The sequence below is a fragment of the Leuresthes tenuis genome, unplaced genomic scaffold (genome assembly GCF_036924035.1).
Source record: "Leuresthes tenuis unplaced genomic scaffold, fLeuTen1.0.hap1 SCAF_24, whole genome shotgun sequence".
Taxonomy (NCBI): Eukaryota; Metazoa; Chordata; class Actinopteri; order Atheriniformes; family Atherinopsidae; genus Leuresthes; species Leuresthes tenuis.
The window spans coordinates 25,803,220-25,822,540 of record NW_027325378.1 but is presented as its reverse complement, the minus strand read 5'-3'; the positions used below and the strand labels follow the sequence as shown (position 1 = coordinate 25,822,540).

The following is a 19,321-nucleotide window of genomic DNA, read 5'->3' as shown; positions in this document are numbered from 1 at the left end:
CTGTTTTTACCTCAGTAGAAAGTGATCTCCTACAAATAGTTACCAGCTCACGGGCATCAGGCATTTTTCCCAAGTCACTAAAGACAGCTGCCATTAAGCCACTCCTAAAGAAGAGAACTCTGGATGCCTCTATGATGAACAACTACAGACCTGTCCCTAAACTGTTTTTTATATGCAAGATTATTGAAAAAGTTGTATTTAACCAGCTCAGTGACTTTCTGAATGAAAGTGGAAGTCTTGATAACTTTCAATCAAGCTTCCAACATCATCACAGCACTGAAACAGCTCTGGTCAAAGTGTTAAACGACATCAGGTTGAATACTGATTCTGGTTATGTTTAAGTCCTGGTTCTGTTGGATCTCAGTGCTGTGTTTGATACTGCAGATCACAGAATCCTGTTGCACAGGCTGGAAAACTGGGTTGGACTTTCTGGAGCGGTCCTTAACTGGTACAGGTCCTACTTAGAAGGCCGGAGTTATTTTGTTATAATTGGCAGCTGTGAATCTGAGCAAGTGGCCATGACTTGTTGAGTCCCCCAGGGGTCAATTCTTGGACCTCTTCTGTTTAACTCGTATACGCTCCCTTTGGGTCAGATATTGCAGAACTTTAACAGCAATTATCACAGTTATGCAGATGATACACAACTTTATGGGTCTCTGTCACTAGATGACTGCAGCCCAGCAGATGTACTGTGTCAGTGTCTGGAGGAAATAAACACCTGGATGAGAGAGAATTTTCTACAATTAAATGAAGACAAAACAGATCATTCTGTTTGGTAGAAAAGAGAAGAGGGTCAGCATTGGTAAATATCTTGAGACTGACCAAGTTCGTAACATTGATTGATATATTCAGATCTGACTTTCAGCAGCCACATCAAAGCTGTCACCAAGGCATCTTTTTACCAACTCAGAAACATCAACAGAATTAAAAGTTTTCTCTCCCAAAAAGACCAGGAGAAACTCATCCACGCATTCATCTCCAGTAGACTCGATAACTGCAATGGTCTTTTAATTGGACTTCCCAAAAAGAGCATTAAACATCTGTAGCTCATCTAGAACACTACTACAAGAGTTTTAACCAGGACTAAGAGATCTGAACACATCACACTAGTTTTAAAATATTTGCACTGGCCTCCAGTCAGTCACAGAATAGATTTTAAAAGGCCTACTGATGGTTTACAAATCCCAGAACGGTTTAGACCCAAAACAGATCTGTGATATGTTCAGAGAATATAAACCCAGCAGAGCTCTTAGATCCAAGGACTCAGGTCAGCTGGTCCAGTCCAGTGTCCAGACTAAACATCAAGAAGCAGCATATAGCTGTTATGCTGAAAACAAGTGGAACAAACTGAAAGTGGAGATTAAACTGTCACCAAATGTAGACATTTTAAAATCCAGGTTAAAAACATTTCTTTTCTCATGTTCTATACATGAAGTCTGCACAGTATCCTTTAACTTATCTTGATTGTTGCTTGTTTTTAATAATTGCAATTTAATTTGAATTATTTGAATTGTTTTCTCTTTATACTCTTTTATGCATATTTAATGCTTCTTCCACTCCCTGCTGCAATGCTTTAATTTTATGTAAAGCACTTTAAATTGTTTTGTACATAAAATGTGCTAAAAAATTAACTTGACTTGACTTGACTTACCTGTGGGGATACCAATAATATGTCATCAAGATGTTTTTTATGTGGCAAAGCATAAGTAAAATGAGTCATCAAGGCTGGGGATTTCTGCTTTGAATTTGCAGAGGATCACCTATAGTCTCAAAAACACAAGGTCAGATAGCACACATGTTCCACATAAAGCATTGTGGGAACAAATCCTGACAACTTGCTGGGTGAGGCTATGCAGTTTATTTGGCTGCTCTGTAAGCAATCAATTAAACTGAAGCTAGCAAGCTTCAGGTTAAGCTAGGTCATGCCAGGTGGAGAACATTTAAAATAAATAAAAAATTTTGTTTGTTTTGCTCTTTTTGTAAAGATAGCAGACCTGACATATTCTACTTAGACATAAAAAAAAAAGTTCTTTAAATTTCACACAATTGACTCATCTGGAGCCACTGCTCCCTCGCATCGAAGGAGTCAGTTGAGGGGGTTTGGGTTTCTGGTTAGGATGGCTCCTGCATACCTCCCTTCTAAGGTTTTTCAAGTCCAACTGGAAGGAGGCCCCGGGACAGACCCATAACTTGCTGGAGGCATTATACATTATACAACATCCTTTTAAATTACAGGTTGTAATGCAGCAAAATCAGAAAAAAGAGGGTGAATGTGTTTACAGGGCACTGTATTTAAAGCAATGATAAGTTACTTTCTACATGTAATTCTAATTTGAATTTTTGGCAGGACGCTACTGTGGCTCTGACATACCTCATCCAGTGACATCCTTCAGCAACTCTATCGTGGTCAACTTCATCTCTGACAATTCCGTCTCCAGAAAAGGGTTTAGAGCTACCTACACAGCCTCCACCTCCAGTATATTGTGTCACACTGCTCACAGTCCTGGCTGCACACAGCAATTGAAATTGAAAGTCATTATGACGTCAAGAATAGTTTTGTATTGACAGGATCTTGAGAAGACTTTCTCTTTCTCATCTCTTTTATTCAGGTTGTGGAGGAGATTTGGTGATGCAGAATGGGGCATTTAACAGTCCCAACTATCCAGATCCTTATCCACCAAATATGGAATGTGTGTGGACCATCAGGAGCTCACCAGGAAACCGTATCGAGCTCTCATTTATGTTAGTGTATTTGAGTGTGGAGAGTTATCCGTCAGAAAATACCAATGATTAGATATTTTAATCTCAAAGTTCTTTCTAGTATAAGCTACCGTGTTATGGTGATATATTCTTTGTCAGTCTTTAGCAAGTTGTTTGCGTGTCATTATAAGTTCTGTACTTCTGGTTATAAAGAAAACTCTACGGACACATATATGGTTAGACTGTGAAATGTCAGATGGTAGCAAAAGGTTTACAGTCAATATTTTTTTTTTTTTTCCCTTGTCCTGTTCAGCATTATGGCAGCAGAATTGTAGTCTGAATACCTTTGATGCCAAACAGATTTGCTTTGCCAAGGGAAGTTTTATAAATGTAAAGCTCCCCTTGATGCCCATTTATTTATTTCTGTTTACAATATATGACAAGGACAAGGAAAGAAGAAGAGGAAAGAAGAGGAAAAAGAACAAAAATAGAAACAAAAACCAGACAACCAGTTGCTACACCTGTAAAAAACAAAACAGACAACAATCCATGGCCTCTGAGGGGAATCCAGCCTTAGCGCCACCAGGAGCACCTGAAAGCAGACAAGCAGAGAAAAAACAAACACACAAACAAACAAAAACAAGCACAAGAAGCGGCAATCGCATACAACACAGCTGTGGATATAGATGACCTGAGACGTCATGATAATACATCAACTGCTTAGCGACCATGCTACTGGACTAATGAATGCGTGTGTGTGTGTGTGAGAACATGCAACACCCATGGCACAGGACCTACATGATAACCGTGCTTAGTTATGAGTGTATAAGCGTACAGGGCCACAATCCACAGCCCCCCCAAGCAATCAGAAGCAGGCAGAGAGGGCCACAAGACCCAGGCCACCAGCAGCCCCCACAGAGCACAGAACCCAGGAAGCCCACCGCAGGGGCAACCACGCATCCACCCAGAAGACTGCAGAGGAAGCCCCCAGACAGAGCCCCCATAAGCATAGGGCAGAGGCCCCCCGGGAGCCAGGGGCAACAGCCCACCGACCCCGCCAGGCCCCAGCTGCCCAGACATGGGCCGTGCACTGGACCCAGGCCCAGGAGCCCGAGCGCCCCCAAACCCCCGGCAGAGACCCCACCCAATACCCAGGAGGGCCAAGCGCCCCCAGACAGCCACACAGTGGGTCAGCGCCTGCCCCAGCGCCCCTGGCCAAGTGCCCTGGGAGTCAAGACGTGCCCACAGGTGGGTGAAGTCGCGAGCAGCGGGGAGAGGCAACGCCGCCCCCCCATCAGGAGAAGCACAGGAAGGCCAGGCGACAGCAAGTCCCAGATCCAGGCCCAATCATTACCACACACACTTTCACGTCCCACACATCCACACGTCCTCCCTCCCTCGCTCGACTCCGCTGGGGTGTAGTGCAGCGGGCACACCAGGGGGCCAGCAGCCCCCCAGCCACCACAGACCCCGAACCAGCAGAACAATCAATTAATCCTCTTGGCCCCTCCCGCCCCGAGCAGCAACCAGGAAGCAGGGGTGTGGGAAGAAGACCCCTCCCCTCACCCTTCTGGCTCTTCAATATATTCTAATAGTGAGCGATTAAATTTGAGGGGCAGCCAAACTTGTAGAACTGGGAGCGCGGCCCTCTGGGCAGCCTACATACCCAAAGAGCCCCGCCCACCAGATGCCACTCAGTGTAACCACCCCCCAAGACCTAATGTGTGTGAGTGTGTTTGATAAGTAGTAATGTCTAAGGTGTAATTAAAACAGGGGCGGGGAACTGCAGAGTGCAACCAAAGGGGACCACCTACGTGGCCCCATCCACTACACCCCACCAAACACACACGCCCCCAAAACCCTTCATGTGTGAGTTTGTGCTGTGTACAGGAGCCAGAAGGGAGAGGGGTATGGGGATATAGACCGGGGGAGCTACTCTCCCCCGGAGAGGGCAGCCAGGGACTGGCTGCAATAGGCATCCCCGCTACCTGGGAGCCAACACAGGGCAGGAGGGCCTGATGTCCACCAGGCTCGGGGCCTGCAGCGACCATATTCCGGGAGCTACTGTACCCCCAGAAGGTACCCATCCCGCCCCACCCCACTCAACCCCACCCCACCCCGGAGGACCTCTACAAAAAACAAACAAACAAACCACCCGGTCACACCAGTCGCAGCAGCCCGGGCCTGAGACCCACCATCACCCAGGACCCCCCAGGCCCCCCCCAACAGGGGAAAAGCACGCACGCCCCAACACCCTGAAAAAAAAAAACAACAATCTGCGGACACTTTGGAGGTCCCAGAGCAACAAGCCCGCCAGAGCAACAAGCCCGTCAACATTTATGAAGTCTAAAAATTATTGGACAGAGACACAATTTTGTGTTTTTAGCTATACACAAAAAGGTATTCAAGGTACTGTTATATAATGACATGACCTAAAGTGCAAACTCTCACCTTTGATTTGAGGCTAATTAAAAATGCATTGGTGGTAGGATTTTGTATTAACACCTCTGGAATCAGTAAAACCCCCATTTTCATATGCTCAGTAATTGACAATTGAATTAGTTAAATGAGCTTCTATTCGTTCAATGAAATTTGCAGTTAAATTTTTTTGTCTAACATTTTTCCATCCTAATTATCAGAACATTCTTCATCTTTTTCCCGTACACTGAGTTGCCAGCTATGTGCTCATTCATCCTTCTGAAAAATAGGAGTTTTAAAAATATAGTTTTTGGCTGCATCACTGTCCAACACCTCTTATTTTTAATATCTGAGCTTTTCAGCTCCCCTCTTCATCCCTATATGTTAATTTTTACAAAATTCTTTTTAAACTTACATCAAGAGATGTAATAAAATAACCTGTGAATGAGAATTTGCACTGTCTGGTCTTAACCACAATAGCCACATCTCCAGAAATGGAAAAAATGTTTCAGGAAGTAGCATCTATCTGATATGTCACAGTCAAACTGTAGAAAAAGAAATGTACATATCAAATAGATAAAGTTGAATAATGAAAGTAGCCTTTTTTTTTCTATCAGAACACTGGCCCAATTGTAAAGCTGTCCTCTGGGAATACTCCTTAAGCTCCTTAATAATTCTCTTTTATGAACCTTTCTTTGAAATACATTTTTGATTAATGATTTATATTTCAGAGATTGTGAAATTTCAAAGGTTTCCTTTGCTTAATTTAGTATTTGCAGTTAAATAGGCAGTGGCATAACTTAAAAAAGTGTAAAATTAACATAAAAAGTTAATAATAATAAATGATAACATTTCATAGAATAAGTTTCCTTTTAGAAGAAACAGATTATGCTGATATAATTCAGAAATAACTTAGTTTAGGTTAGGCATAGAAACTAGTTGATGTCATCTTACCATTTGTCTTCATGTTTTCTATTGTGACATAATCAGCAAGATTCTTGCTTCATATCCCTTGTTTGAACATTTTAGAATGAAATGTTACAATGTTGTTTAATCTATCTTTATTAACTCATGGATAATAACTACAGTGATATTTTTGCTGAATACCATTAATAGTCTTTCTGTGTTTTGTTCAGTATTTTTAACCTTCAAGGAGACTCAGGCTGTCAAAACGACTATCTGCAAATCAGAGAAGGCAACTCCACAGGACCTCTAGTTGGTCTGTTCTGTGGAAACTCGCTCCCCTCCAACTACACTTCTTTGACTGGACACATTCTGTGGGTTAAGTTTGTTTCAGATGCATCAGTCAGTGGAGCAGGATTTAGAGCCACATTCTCACACTGTAAGTGTTTATGTATATGTCAGCAGTACACTAATTTTCTTTATATTGATTTCATAAAATGTTTTTATTTTGGCAGTTTATGTTTTTTTCAACAGATTGAATATTATCAGAATCTAATGGAGGCTAAGTGACTCATATAAGTGAGTCATATGATCACCACCATGTCAGGAATGCCTTTTTTACATAACTGAAGGTTGACAATGTAAAGTTGCTGTACGTAATGTTATGGTGCAGCAAAATTGTTGGTGAAAAAGATACAGTGAACAATATCCATAGATATATCAAACTCAAATGAGGTGATTGTACATTATTAATTTTATAATAATGTACTGACAATGTAAAGTTGCTGAGCTGACCATGTATTTTAATAGAGATTAACCCCAGGTGTCATATCTCCAAAAATCAACCTCTGTAAATCTTTCCTAACACCAAATTTAATTTGTACTGGAGTATTACTAATACCAATATCATGACATTGAAATGACAATGCTTACATTTTTAATACCAGTATAGAGAGTGTTTCTTTGTTTTAATCTCAAATGGCAATGGCCAATGTTACTGGGCTTTAAGTGTAGCTTTAAATAGTAAATGTAAAACTCTTAAATTAAGTACACCCATTGTCTGGGTTGAATGTGTTACTTTGGTGGTATGTTTCATCATCCTGTACCTGCACGTAATACAGTAATACTTTCCTTCTGATTAGACTTTTTTTTGTATCACTTATTTAGTTAGGTCCTATCAAATTTGAGTAAAAAATTCAGTCGAGTCAAATTTTCAGGATGAATGAATAACCAAACTTACCTTACTGTTCTTCAGTGTATGGTGTTGATCTGATTGGAGAGTCTGGTGAGATCGCATCCCCATTGTATCCCAGGACATACCCCAATAATGCCCACTACCGTTGGACCATAAATGTGGCAGGAGACAGCTACATTCAAATTTACTTCTTGGTCATGGACATAGAGGAGCTGCATGATTGCTCTTATGACTATCTGAAGGTAAGACTACATATGCTATGAAATCAATTTCAATAGATGTTAGCAGATCATTCCTATCTACTGGATGCTTTAAAATTAATCCAGATCCAGCACTAATCATGATGAAAAAACAGAATTTTCCTTTATTTTAAAACATATATTTTTGTATACTTTGTATTATTGAACTAGATGTCCACTAAGTGTGTGCTTCATGTACAACCCTTTTCAGAAAAAGTTGGAATGCTACGGAAAATACTAATTAAGTAAATTAATAAACCGGTAAATAACACATTTTTACATTTACTTTTATTTATTTGTATTTTTTTTAGATTTTAGACAATATGAGTTTGTCTCATCAACTTAGAAGCAATTTAGGCTTAACAATTAGGTTAAAACAAAAAAAATTGTGACGAAATTATTTCCAAAGGATAGTGTAAACAAATTACTATAATCATGCTTTGGTACAAAAGCAGTACCCACAAAAGTCTTCAGGTTGTAAACCTCCAAATTTTTCAACAAACATGAGAAAATCCTTGCAGTCTTTAAAAACAGTTTTTCAAAGAAAGATAGGAAGGGATTTTTCTCTTTTTGCAGTTTATAATATTATTAAACAATTAAAGAAATCTGGAATAATTTCAGCGCACCAAGAGCAAGAGAGTAAGACCGAGCTGGACACCTACGATTGTTGAGATAGCACTGCATCAAAAGTTGTCATTCATCAATAGCTGACATAATCACATGGACAGGTATTTGTGGGAAACCTTTTCAGGTGATACAATATGGAACTACATTCACGAATGTCACTACCACTTTTATTATGATATTAACCCCAGGTACCATATCGCCAAAAGTTAACCTCTGTAAATCTTTCCTGCCACCGAATTCCACATGTACTGAGGTTTCTAAGGTGGACCTTCAGACAGTGTAAAGGTGTATGTTGTGGTCCAGTCCAAATACAAAAAGCACCATCTAGATTTTTAGTCCAAAAGCCAGGATCTGCTCTGGTATTTGGTTGTGTCAGTGCCCTTGGTAATGATATTGTCCAGTTTCATTATGCTGAGATTGCATGCAGAGAAACATATGCTACCATCAACGTTTTTTCAGTGGATGTCTGACTTTTTCAACAAGACAATGCAAAACTACATTCTGCACACATTACAAAGGCAGGGCTGTGAAAGAAGAAGGTAGCAGAAATGGACGAGCTAGCTTACATTGCAAACAGTTTCTGTAGGATTTTTAAATTAAAAATGCAATGAAGACCAAGTACAGTTGCACACTATCTATCTATTTATCTATCTAGGCACTTAGTTTTTATTAAGTTCAATGATACATTACATACATATATTTCTGACACAACCTACAATTTCTGAGTCAATTGAGTTGGCTAAATTGTTTTACACTTTATGTAGAAATCAGCATGAGCCTCACAGTGCTAATAAAAGTAAGTAGATATCTTCAGTCCCAACCCAACAATGATAGGAAAACTATAGTGAGTCCTGAAAAGTGACCCACTACATTTACTTACTGTAGGTGAGACAACAGCAGTCTCTCAAGCACTTTCTTGTATTCATGCTGGCACGATAGCACGAAGGGTTGTGTGTCTGAGGAGGTAGTCAGCAGCACAGGAGCACCACAGGGGCTGTTATTGAGGCTGTCTTCAAGAAGGGATAGAACAGACAGCACTTATCAAAAAAAGCCAAGGTCCTTCAATGTCTGCACCAAAATGTTGCATAACTTCCACAATTCTGTTGTGTAGAGTGCTATCTGCTTTGCAGCCATCTGCTGGGGTAGCAGTATCAGAGGCAGTGACTCAAAGAAACTGAACAGACTCATAAAGAAGTCTGGCTCTGTGCTTTGAGCCCCTGGACCTGATTGTTAAAAGAATGCCGCATACATAATGAACACATAGAAAGACACTGCCCATCCTCTTGATAACATCAATGTTGAAACAACAGAGTGTAATCAGTTTGAGGTTTCTTCAGCTCTGGTGCAAAAAAGAAAGATACAAGAAGTCCTTCCTGCCAACAGCAATACGTGTTTATGAAGAAAGCTTGTAATGATTGCTTTAAAATAAAGACTGTATCTATATAGTTTCCTTTTGGGATAATTAAAGTATTTTTTCATTTAATTAATTTTCATTCCATTTAATTTTCCAGTCTCTTTTTGTGCGTCTTATCGTTCAGTTGTTTCAGTTGTCTTATACTCTGAAAGCTCTTTTCTTCATGTTCAACAGCTTTTTTTGGTGACACAAGGCTTGTCTTTGTGAAAGCACCTCACTGTCCTGGTGGGAATGATATTCTCCAGACAGAAATTAACGTAGTCTGTTATACACTCAGTCATGGCGTTAATGTAATTCGTGTTGTTCACAAAGCAGTCTATAGCAGTGGAAATCTGCCTAATAAATCAAAAGTTACAGTCCTCTTTTTGCAGTGGTGGATCAATAATTTTACTTATTTTGTTGTAAAAAGGAAAATTGTCCCAATTTTTAAATAACTTTTAGGAGTGCCATACTATTATGTTCATCAATGGGATGTTTAAAAAAAGAAGTCATGGTGACAGTCATTTGTGATCAGCAGATATATATAGACAAAAATAGTTATGTCATAATAATGTCCAACTGGTATGATGAAAGCACAAGTAATTGTTCTTAATCCTTTTCTCTCCAGATATTTGATGGCCCAGATGTTCATTATTATCCTATTGGTACATTCTGTGGTCTTGCCCTCCCTCCTCCCCTAAGAAGTTCTGGAAGCACTGTCACCTTGCAGTTTCAGTCAGATTCAGTAATGGGAGGACGAGGCTTCCTTGTGGAATGGACTGCTGTGCAGGACTCTGGATCACCGCCCACTATCGCACCAGGTCAGACACAACAGTCAGTCCCTTTGAGAGTTCTTTCATAAATGCCACAATGTGTAAGACATGGTAAATGGTAAATGGACTTGTACTTGTATAGCGCTTTTCTAGTCTAACTGACCACTCAAAGCACTTCACTACATGCCGCATTCATCCCACTCACACACACTCATACAGCACGTCTTAAGATACTTAACTGCGACATCTATCCTCACAGATTTGAACAATTTAATGTGGCTTGTTTCACACCATTAGATATTTACATTTATTTGATATATTCAATTTAATTGTTTTAACAAACAACAGTTTTATCCTAATTCTAAGATCTAGATAGATGGAAGTTACAACTATGATTGTTTGAATTCTATCTAATTGATGTAAATACATGAAATTGAATAATGCTACAGTTCTTTTTTGTTTTTAGTATAGGCACAGTTTTTAGTGGAATGCTGAACCTCCTCCCATCGTTACTTCAGAGAGACTCTAACCACTTACTTTTCCAGCCCTTTTTTCCCCTATGCCAACATTTTGGCTGCCATCAGATCTGTGGCTGCCATCAGATGCAAGCTGAGCTACCATTTTTCATCAAAACAGCAACTGTCTTAGTTTAAGCCTTTGATATGTTTTTTGGAAAAATAAAAAAGATACCGGTTCATGAGATTTGGAACTAATAGCATTCTGTTGTTGTTTATATTGTACACAGCATTGCTCCTATTTTGAATTGGGTTAGAATTTCACTTTTCATTAAAGGTGCAAATCAACTTGTTTCTGTATTAATTATTACGGAGAAATTGTTACAGAGAATACATACTTCTTTGTCCACTAAAGATGATTGTGTTCCCGTATTGTTTTGCCTCTTGGCACTAAAGACAACAGAACATTTGCCCTATGAAATCTTTCTAATTGTGTGTTTGTGTCTCAGGTGCATGTGGTGGATTGATTATAACAGGGGAAACTCCTGGTTTCCTTTATTCCCCTGGATGGCCGGAAAACTATCCTCCTAACCAAGAGTGCACCTGGCTGATACGTTCCCCTGACTCTATAGTAGAGTTTAACTTCTTGTCTCTTGACATGGAGGGCTACCCACCCTGCTACTATGATAGCATTGTTATCAGAGATGGTAAGCCATGACAGGATAACACAGTCATGAAAAGTAACACTTGAGCGTAACGTATGAAATTCAGTACATCCTGTGAAAACTTTATTATTTCGTTAAACTTTATACTTCATTAAATAATCATAATTGTGCCATGCAGTGACTTTTCTTTAATGTTACGGGTGCTGCTGATATTGCATTGACCTAATTTTGTTAAATGAAGTGAATATAAATCTGCTTTGTTAAATGCTGCAATAAAGGTAAGAAAACAAAAAGTACATATTTTTCCCTACAAAATATTGATAAAAAAGATTTATTCTGTTTACATATCAGCATTTTTAAACAATGCACATTAGGTGGAATCACTAGAGTTTTAACAGTGGGTCTGCCCTTGTAACACACTATTTTTTGTGAATCTGCGTTTTCAGGTGCGAGCAGTCTATCCCCTGTGCTGGCAAAAGTGTGTGGTCGAGATTCTCAAGGTCCTTTCCACTCATCAGGAGACTCTATGTTCATACACTTCTCTTCGGACAGCATTGTGAATGGCCAAGGCTTCAACGCCTCCTACTCCAAAGGTTTTTTCATCTAATGCATATACATAAGTATCATATCCTCATTATTCCCATCATTTTACTTAAAAAAAACAGAAAGCCTTACATGAAAGTGGAATGCTGTCGATTTATTCATTAATCTTTCTTTAATGATAAACATGTCTTCATTCGTGGCCAAATAAAAAAGTGGGGTATGGAAAAAAGAGTAATAGTAATAATAGTAATAGTAAGAATAGTAAATAAAAACCTCCACCTTACGCCACGTTAGCTTAGTTCCCTTGATCACAATGTTGAAGATACAGAATACGTTTAAATGCTGTATTTAAATATTTTAAGAAGCCCTGTCAAGTTAACATTTTAAAAATTGCTTTAACTCAATTTTCTCTTTATTAGTTTAAAGGAAATTCTTAGCAATATCCCATGTACTGATATTATGCCAAAGTCTGAACTTAGAACACCTCTTTCTTAATGTTACTCACTTCTAAACCTTGGAAAATCTACTAACTGAAAAATATATTACTTACAGACAGCTTATTCCAACTAATTCCTTTACTGAATTAACCACAAGCAACATACGCTATACTCCCACCCCCTGGTCACACTATTCAGCCTAATTTTTTTGCTTCAAATCAGTTAATAGAAACACGTACGATTCAGATGGAACTTAACACATACCTGAAGGATTGTGAGTGGTGTGGTTATTTATATAATGATGAGTAGTAATTTAACACTTTACAAAAGTATCTTAATAAAGAAGTGTTCTTACACAAGATACTAAAGGCATCAAAACAATATAATGAAACCAAGGGTAAAATTTAAACAAATTGACATAGACATAGGGAAAGCTTTAACTGAAAAAAAGGACAGTGTAGTGCTACATACCATTAATGTACTACAGCTACTTCTGTTGAACACAGTAAGCTATGACTTTATTTGAAAATCATTCCACATGAATAAATGTTGCACGCTGAAACAGGAAACAAGTACCATATTTTATTTATTAATTGCTTTTAGACTAAAGTAAGTAAATTATGCTTATTCCACCCGATGCAATCTTGGTTAGAAGTAGCACAATCTACAATGAAGTGCCCCTTTTTTAAATGTTAATAGGTTTTAGAATTTTGAGATAGCATCTTTGCTGAAACTGTCCTTAGTCACCATTTCCTCTGATTGATTTTGAGGGCTTTGTTGAAGTATTGTTTTGGGATACTATAATAAAATTACTGATTTGAAGATTTTTAAAAGAATACTTTTTATTCATATGATATTTGCACCTAATTTCTTCAAATTACATCATGCGTCACTGAATAAAAATCTTAAATTTTTTTCTAAGCCTGTTAATGCCCACATTCCTAATACAGTATCTGCTCATCCTGAACTGAAACTCCGATTTACCCATCTGGAACTGTATTGGGACAGGTCATTTGAAAAAAAAAAATCTCACTTTGAATCATACCTGTAATCATACCTCTATATCTCAATACAGATATAAGGACAAAGGCAAGCATAAGCATTTCCATCATAAAATATACCTTGCTGCAAAATAAAACTTAGATTTATGTTGTGCTGCCAAAAATATGTTATACCAATTTTTGTACCATTTTGGTGGGTCTTACCTTTTTTTTCATTGAAAAAGACAATCAAGTAAAAACAATAAAAATATTACTTTATATTACGTGTTATTGTCTACATATACTAATATTCCTCCAAACCCCTTTATAAGCCCTAAGAAACTAAGGATAGATTTGCTCAACTGTGACACAAACCAAATCAAATTCAAGTCACTGATGTTAGCCTACAAAGTTCTTAATAGAACGGCTCCCATCTATTTGAATGCTCTTGCAATGGCTTATGTCACAACTCGGTCCCTCCGGTCGTAGCGGGATTGTCGTCTCGCAGTGCCTACACCACGCCTAAGACAATCCAAATTCTTTTCATGTGTCGTTCCACGATGGTGAAATGACCTACCGAGTGCTACCAGAACAGGGGTGTCCCTGTCTATCTTCAAGAAGAGTTGGGTTTTCAAGAGAAAACCCAACTCTTCAGTGAGCATCTCCTATCCTAGCACTTACCATGTACTTCCCTACCCCCTCTATCTCTGCACTTTATCTTTCTGTACTTCCCTCTATGCCTGCACCCTATCTCTACTCTGTCACCTCTGACAGAGTCTGACTAGTGGTTTCCTTCTATGTAGTTTATTGTTAGCTTTTTTATAGTTTGTTCTTAGTAATAATAATAATCTTCATTTGTAAGTCGCTTTGGATAAAAGCGTCTGCTAAATGCATAAACATAAACAAACAAGATGACGTCATCTGCATCTAGTGTAATCTCATGTTCCTACACGTGAACATACAGCTCTCACAAAAAGGTTCTATTGTCTTTTTCCAGATCTCATGCTGTTGATTGCTGTCCTTAGTTCCTCCTGTTTAAGCTAACCTGGGTATCAAATAAATTTTCATAATACTTTCTGAATTCATTATTTATTTCAACAAGATCTATCTTTGTGTCACTATGGATGTAATTGTCACAATGCCCGGAGTGAATGGTTTTAAAGATCCAAAGGTGGAAAGCAGCTGTCTGGACGCAATGGATGAATGACTAAAGTATATACAGTATTTAAATAATGAACAAAAAGGGCGGCTGAGCCAGCACACCAAAAATTAAACTTGCGGTACAAAAAACGAATCAGTAAAACAAAATGAGAAAGGAACCTGGGCATCGAATAAGCCAAAGAACATGGACGAAGCAAGGGCAGTTACTGCAAGGATCTGACAAAGACTGAACAAAACCTAGGAGCTACATTACAGAGGTATTCTGATGAATGAATAGTTAAGTGTTGAAAGGAGCCAGGGCAACGGACTAACACAACTGAGGAAAACTATGGGTAATGACAAAATCTAATCATTAAAAAGGAAAAATGCAGGAATAGAGACTACCAACTAAGAAAACACAACTAAGAAATTAGTAAATCATGACATGACTAGAAACTCAAGGACAAGAAAATCAAAGCAAAAAAACCCCACTAATCATGACATTATCCCCCTCCAAAACAAGCTAAGCTGACCACGGATTGAATGAAAATGGGGCTATGACAGGTCCAGGAACTGGTCAAGAGCAAACAAGACCAGTCCAAATGTCACAAAAAGTCTCAATGGCCCAGCAGAGAGGCCTCTCTGGGGGCCGAGCAAGATGCCGAAGGAACCGACAAGATATGGAACCCTCTGGGAGCTGGGCGGGCATGACAGGCGACAGAGACAAAGGATCAGGGTTCTCTCTTGCCATCAGTCTGGTAGACAATTGGACATTCAGCGACAGAGGAGCAGAGATCTCTCTGGACATCCAGCGACAGAGACCGAGGTAGCTCTCTGGAGGATGGCCAGACGTCGGGTGGAACTGGAGCCTCTCAGGGGCCTCTTGTGAGGCAGAGCGGAACCCCCGAGAAGACTGGGACCAGGACTGATGAAGGTGAGCCCACATGGGCCCCCTCTGAAGACAGGATCTTTTGTACTGAATCCTCTCAATACATTTGGCCAGAGATCAGATGACACAGTTACAAAATTTGTCCTTTTGTCCTTTTCCAAGAACAATTATGAACATGTTAAAACACTGTGTTTCCTGTGGACCCACCACCTGCAGGAGTTAATACAAAGTTCCAGTGCGAAGTGGATTGGTTGACCAAAGCAGAGACCTTGGATGTTTGATCCCTGGTTGCTGAAAAGCACTATAGGGACATGGAACTTCGCTGGTGGGGAAGGAGCCCAAGCTCAAGCGAGAAGTTGAGAGATACTGCTCAATATTGTCGCACTCACCAATGTACTGCAGGAGTTCTCCACTATGGAGTTGCCCTGAGCGAGAGGCGGGGAGTGGGTTTTCACTGGTCAATGAGAGGGTTGCCTGTACCTACAGGTTTGGGAGGGCTTTGAGTGTTTTTGTTTTTTTCTGACAGGTAAAACTCATACTTGAAATAGGAAGTTCTATCTTTTACATGTAATCAGCTGATATGAGTTTTTTTTTTGTTTGTTTGTTTTCCCCAGGGTTTTTGGTCTCAGAGTATTAACAAACATAAAAACAGTTTGTCAAAGCTCTATCAGGTCTTTAAATAATATCCTCCTTCATATGGAAGAAATGCTGTCCTAAGGAACTGTCTCCATTTGACCACATTTACATATTACATTAGGGTGCATTTTCATAAGGACCAGCGTAATGTAAAGCACACATCAGCCCTGTATTATCCTCAATAATTTAACCTGGTCTCTTTCTTCTTCCCCAGAGATTGTGAGAATCTTAAGTGGTAATGACTGTTGAAACGCATGGTAAAAACCTTTAACTTGTTGCCTGTACAGCCATGACAATACATACTAAGCAAAAATGATCCTATGTTAAATTGTTGAAAGTATTTGAGTTTTACTGGTTGACTCTGAAAAAAGAAAACAAAAAGGCAGTTTTTGTACTTCATTCAATAAACCCCTAATGCTGTGTCACGAGGATTGAATCTTCAATTAAAAATGTTTTCTATGATTCCTGACAGCTCAACACAGTGAAATGAATAATGCACCTAAAAAGAAATGAGGCCCAAATGAGGACAATTAGAAGAATAATTATTTGTATGAAAATAGAATATTAATAAAAACGACATATTTTTACCACTACAAACAATGGATATGTAATTTGATTCAGCTCCACTCCTATCATACATAAATCATTTAATTTCCTGATCATTAGCTGTTAAACGTCTTAACTTCAACTTTGCTGAACATTAGCTAAGTTGAATAAACTTTAGTTAAAGATTAATAATCATCCAGGACATTTCATGCTCACCTGCATTATCCTGGCTTTGGCTTCCATTTGTTTAATAAATTATTGCTCCAGATTTAGGGGTTAATGTAAGAGCTTCCCCAGTAGTTTCAGCTGTATAGACAGAATCACACGCTTTATCTGGTATTTTGCCACCGAGTTCAATTAAATTTTTCAATTCAATTTTATTTATATAGCGCCAGATTACAACAATTGTCATCTCAAGGCACTTAAGTAATATAGTCCAATTCAAGCCAATTGGAATTCAATTCATTGTAATCATAATCCAATTAATTGATATAGAGCCAATTCAAAAATTAATATCCTAGCTAAGGAAACCAACAGATTGCACCGAAACTTGTCTTCAGTCCAATCTCCCGTCCTGAGCGTGCCTGTGGCGACTGTGGAAAGGAACGACTCCCTTTTAACAGGAAGAAACCTCTGGCAGAACCAGACTCAGGAAGGGTGGCCATCCGCCTCGACCAGCTGGGGTTTGAGAAGACAGAAAAGAGGGAAAAGAGGGGGAAAAAAAAAAACCATAACGCCATTCAAAGGATACCTGTTGGAACAGGAAAAAACAAGTTAATAACCACAATAATGTCACATGTACATAAAATCAATTGAGAAATTAAACAGGGGGAAAAAGAGAGCAAATGTAGGAAAGGTGTGACAGATGAGGTCCCCCAGCAGTCTAAGCCTATAGCAGCTTAACTATTGGATGTTTCAGGATTACCTGAGCCATCCCTAACTATAAGCGTTATCAAAAAGGAAAGTTTTAAGCCTAATCTTAAAAGTGGAAAGGGTGTCTGCTTCCCGGACATTTACTGGCAGCTTATTCCACAAGAGAGGGGCCTGATAACTGAAGGCTCTACCTCCCATTCTACTTTTAGAAAATCTGGGAACAACAAGTAAACCTGCAGTTTGGGAGCAAAGTGCTCTGTTAGGAAAATATCTTACAATGAGATCTTTCTCATCAGAACTCTGGCTGCAGCATTTTGGATCAGCTGGAGGCTTTTCAGAGAATATGTGGGACAGCCCAATAATAAGGAATTACAGTAGTCCAATCTTGAAGTAACAAATGCATGAACTAGTTTCTCTGCATCACCTTGAGACAGGATGTTCCTGATTTTAGCAATATTACTAAGGTGAAAGAAGGCAGTCCTAGAAACCAGTTTTATATGTGCGTCAAATGATAAATTCTGGTCAAAAATAACTCCAAGGTTCCTCACTGTAGAACTAGAAGCCAAGGAAATACCATCTAGAGTAACTATATAACTAGACAATTTCTCCCTGAAGCGCTCAGGTCCAAAGAGAACAAATTCAGTTTTGTCTGAATTTAAAAGCAGACAGTTCTGAGTCATCCAGGTCGTTATGTCTTTAAGACAGGCTTGTAGTCTGACCAACCTATTGGTTTCATCTGGTTTCATAGATAAGTACAGCTGAGTATCATCAGCATAGCAATGGAAATTTATGCCATGCTGTCTAATAATGTTACCTAATGGAAGCATGTATAAAGTAAAAAGAATCGGTCCAAGCACAGAACCCTGAGGAACTCCATGACTTACTCCAACGTGTGAGGAAGATTCTTCATTTACAAGAACAAACTGGAATCTATAAGATACATATGACTTAAACCAGCCTAATGCAGTTCCTTTAATCCCAATAACATGTTCAAGTATCTGTAACAGAATGCTGTGATCGATCGTATCAAATGCAGCACTGAGATCCAACAGGACAAGCACAGAAACAAGTCCGCTATCAGAAGCTAACAGGAGATCATTGGTAACGTTCACCAGTGCTGTTTCTGTGCTATGATGCACTCTGAATCCTGACTGAAACTCTTCAAACAGATTATTTCTATGTAAATGATCCCAAAGTTGAACTGCAACTATTCTTTCAAGAACTTTGGACAAAAAAGGGAGATTGGATATAGGTCGATAATTAGCCAACACTTCTGAATCAAGAGTAGGTTTTTTAAGTAAAGGTTTAATTACAGCAACCTTAAAAGTCTGAGGTACATATCCTATCAACAAAGACCGATTGATCAAATCCAATATGGAAGTGTCAATTAAGGGGAAAACCTCCTTGAACAGTCTGTGGGATTGGGTCTAACATACAAGTTGATGGTTTAGAAGAGACAATTGCTGTTGTTAGCTCAGAAAGATCAACTGGGCAAAAGCTGTCTAGATACAAATCAGATTCGAAAGATACTCCTAAAGCTGCTCTACTTGATGATACATCAGTGATAATAGTGGGAAGGATTCCATTAATCTCTGATAGAAACAATTTTATTGATGAAGAATCTCATGAAATCATCACTGCTGAGAGTTAAAGGAATACATGGCTCAACAGAGCTCGGACTCTTTGTCAGCCTGGCAACAGTGCTGAAAAGAAACCTGGGATTATTCTTATTCTCTTCTATCAATAATGAAGAATAAGCAGTTCTAGCTTTACAAAGTGCTTTCTTATACGTTATTAAACTATCTTTCCAGACTAATTGAGACTCTTCTAAATTAGAGGAACGCCCCTGTCTCTCCAGCTTTCTTGCAGTCTGCTTTAACGCACAAAGCTGTGAATTATACCAAGGAGC

At 39.0% G+C, this 19,321-nt stretch overlaps 1 protein-coding gene across 1 annotated transcript in view; it reads left to right on the top strand.

The window, feature by feature from the left end:
• cubn (cubilin (intrinsic factor-cobalamin receptor)) overlaps nucleotides 1–19,321 on the top strand; it is a 219,538-nt gene that overhangs the window by 108,383 nt on the left and 91,834 nt on the right. The window contains exons 35-41 of the mRNA XM_072378302.1: nucleotides 2,348–2,476; nucleotides 2,610–2,742; nucleotides 6,255–6,460; nucleotides 7,277–7,458; nucleotides 10,104–10,296; nucleotides 11,213–11,410; nucleotides 11,815–11,961. Of these exons, the coding sequence (XP_072234403.1) occupies nucleotides 2,348–2,476; nucleotides 2,610–2,742; nucleotides 6,255–6,460; nucleotides 7,277–7,458; nucleotides 10,104–10,296; nucleotides 11,213–11,410; nucleotides 11,815–11,961 (1,188 nt within the window). The remainder of the gene's footprint in view (nucleotides 1–2,347; nucleotides 2,477–2,609; nucleotides 2,743–6,254; nucleotides 6,461–7,276; nucleotides 7,459–10,103; nucleotides 10,297–11,212; nucleotides 11,411–11,814; nucleotides 11,962–19,321) is intronic.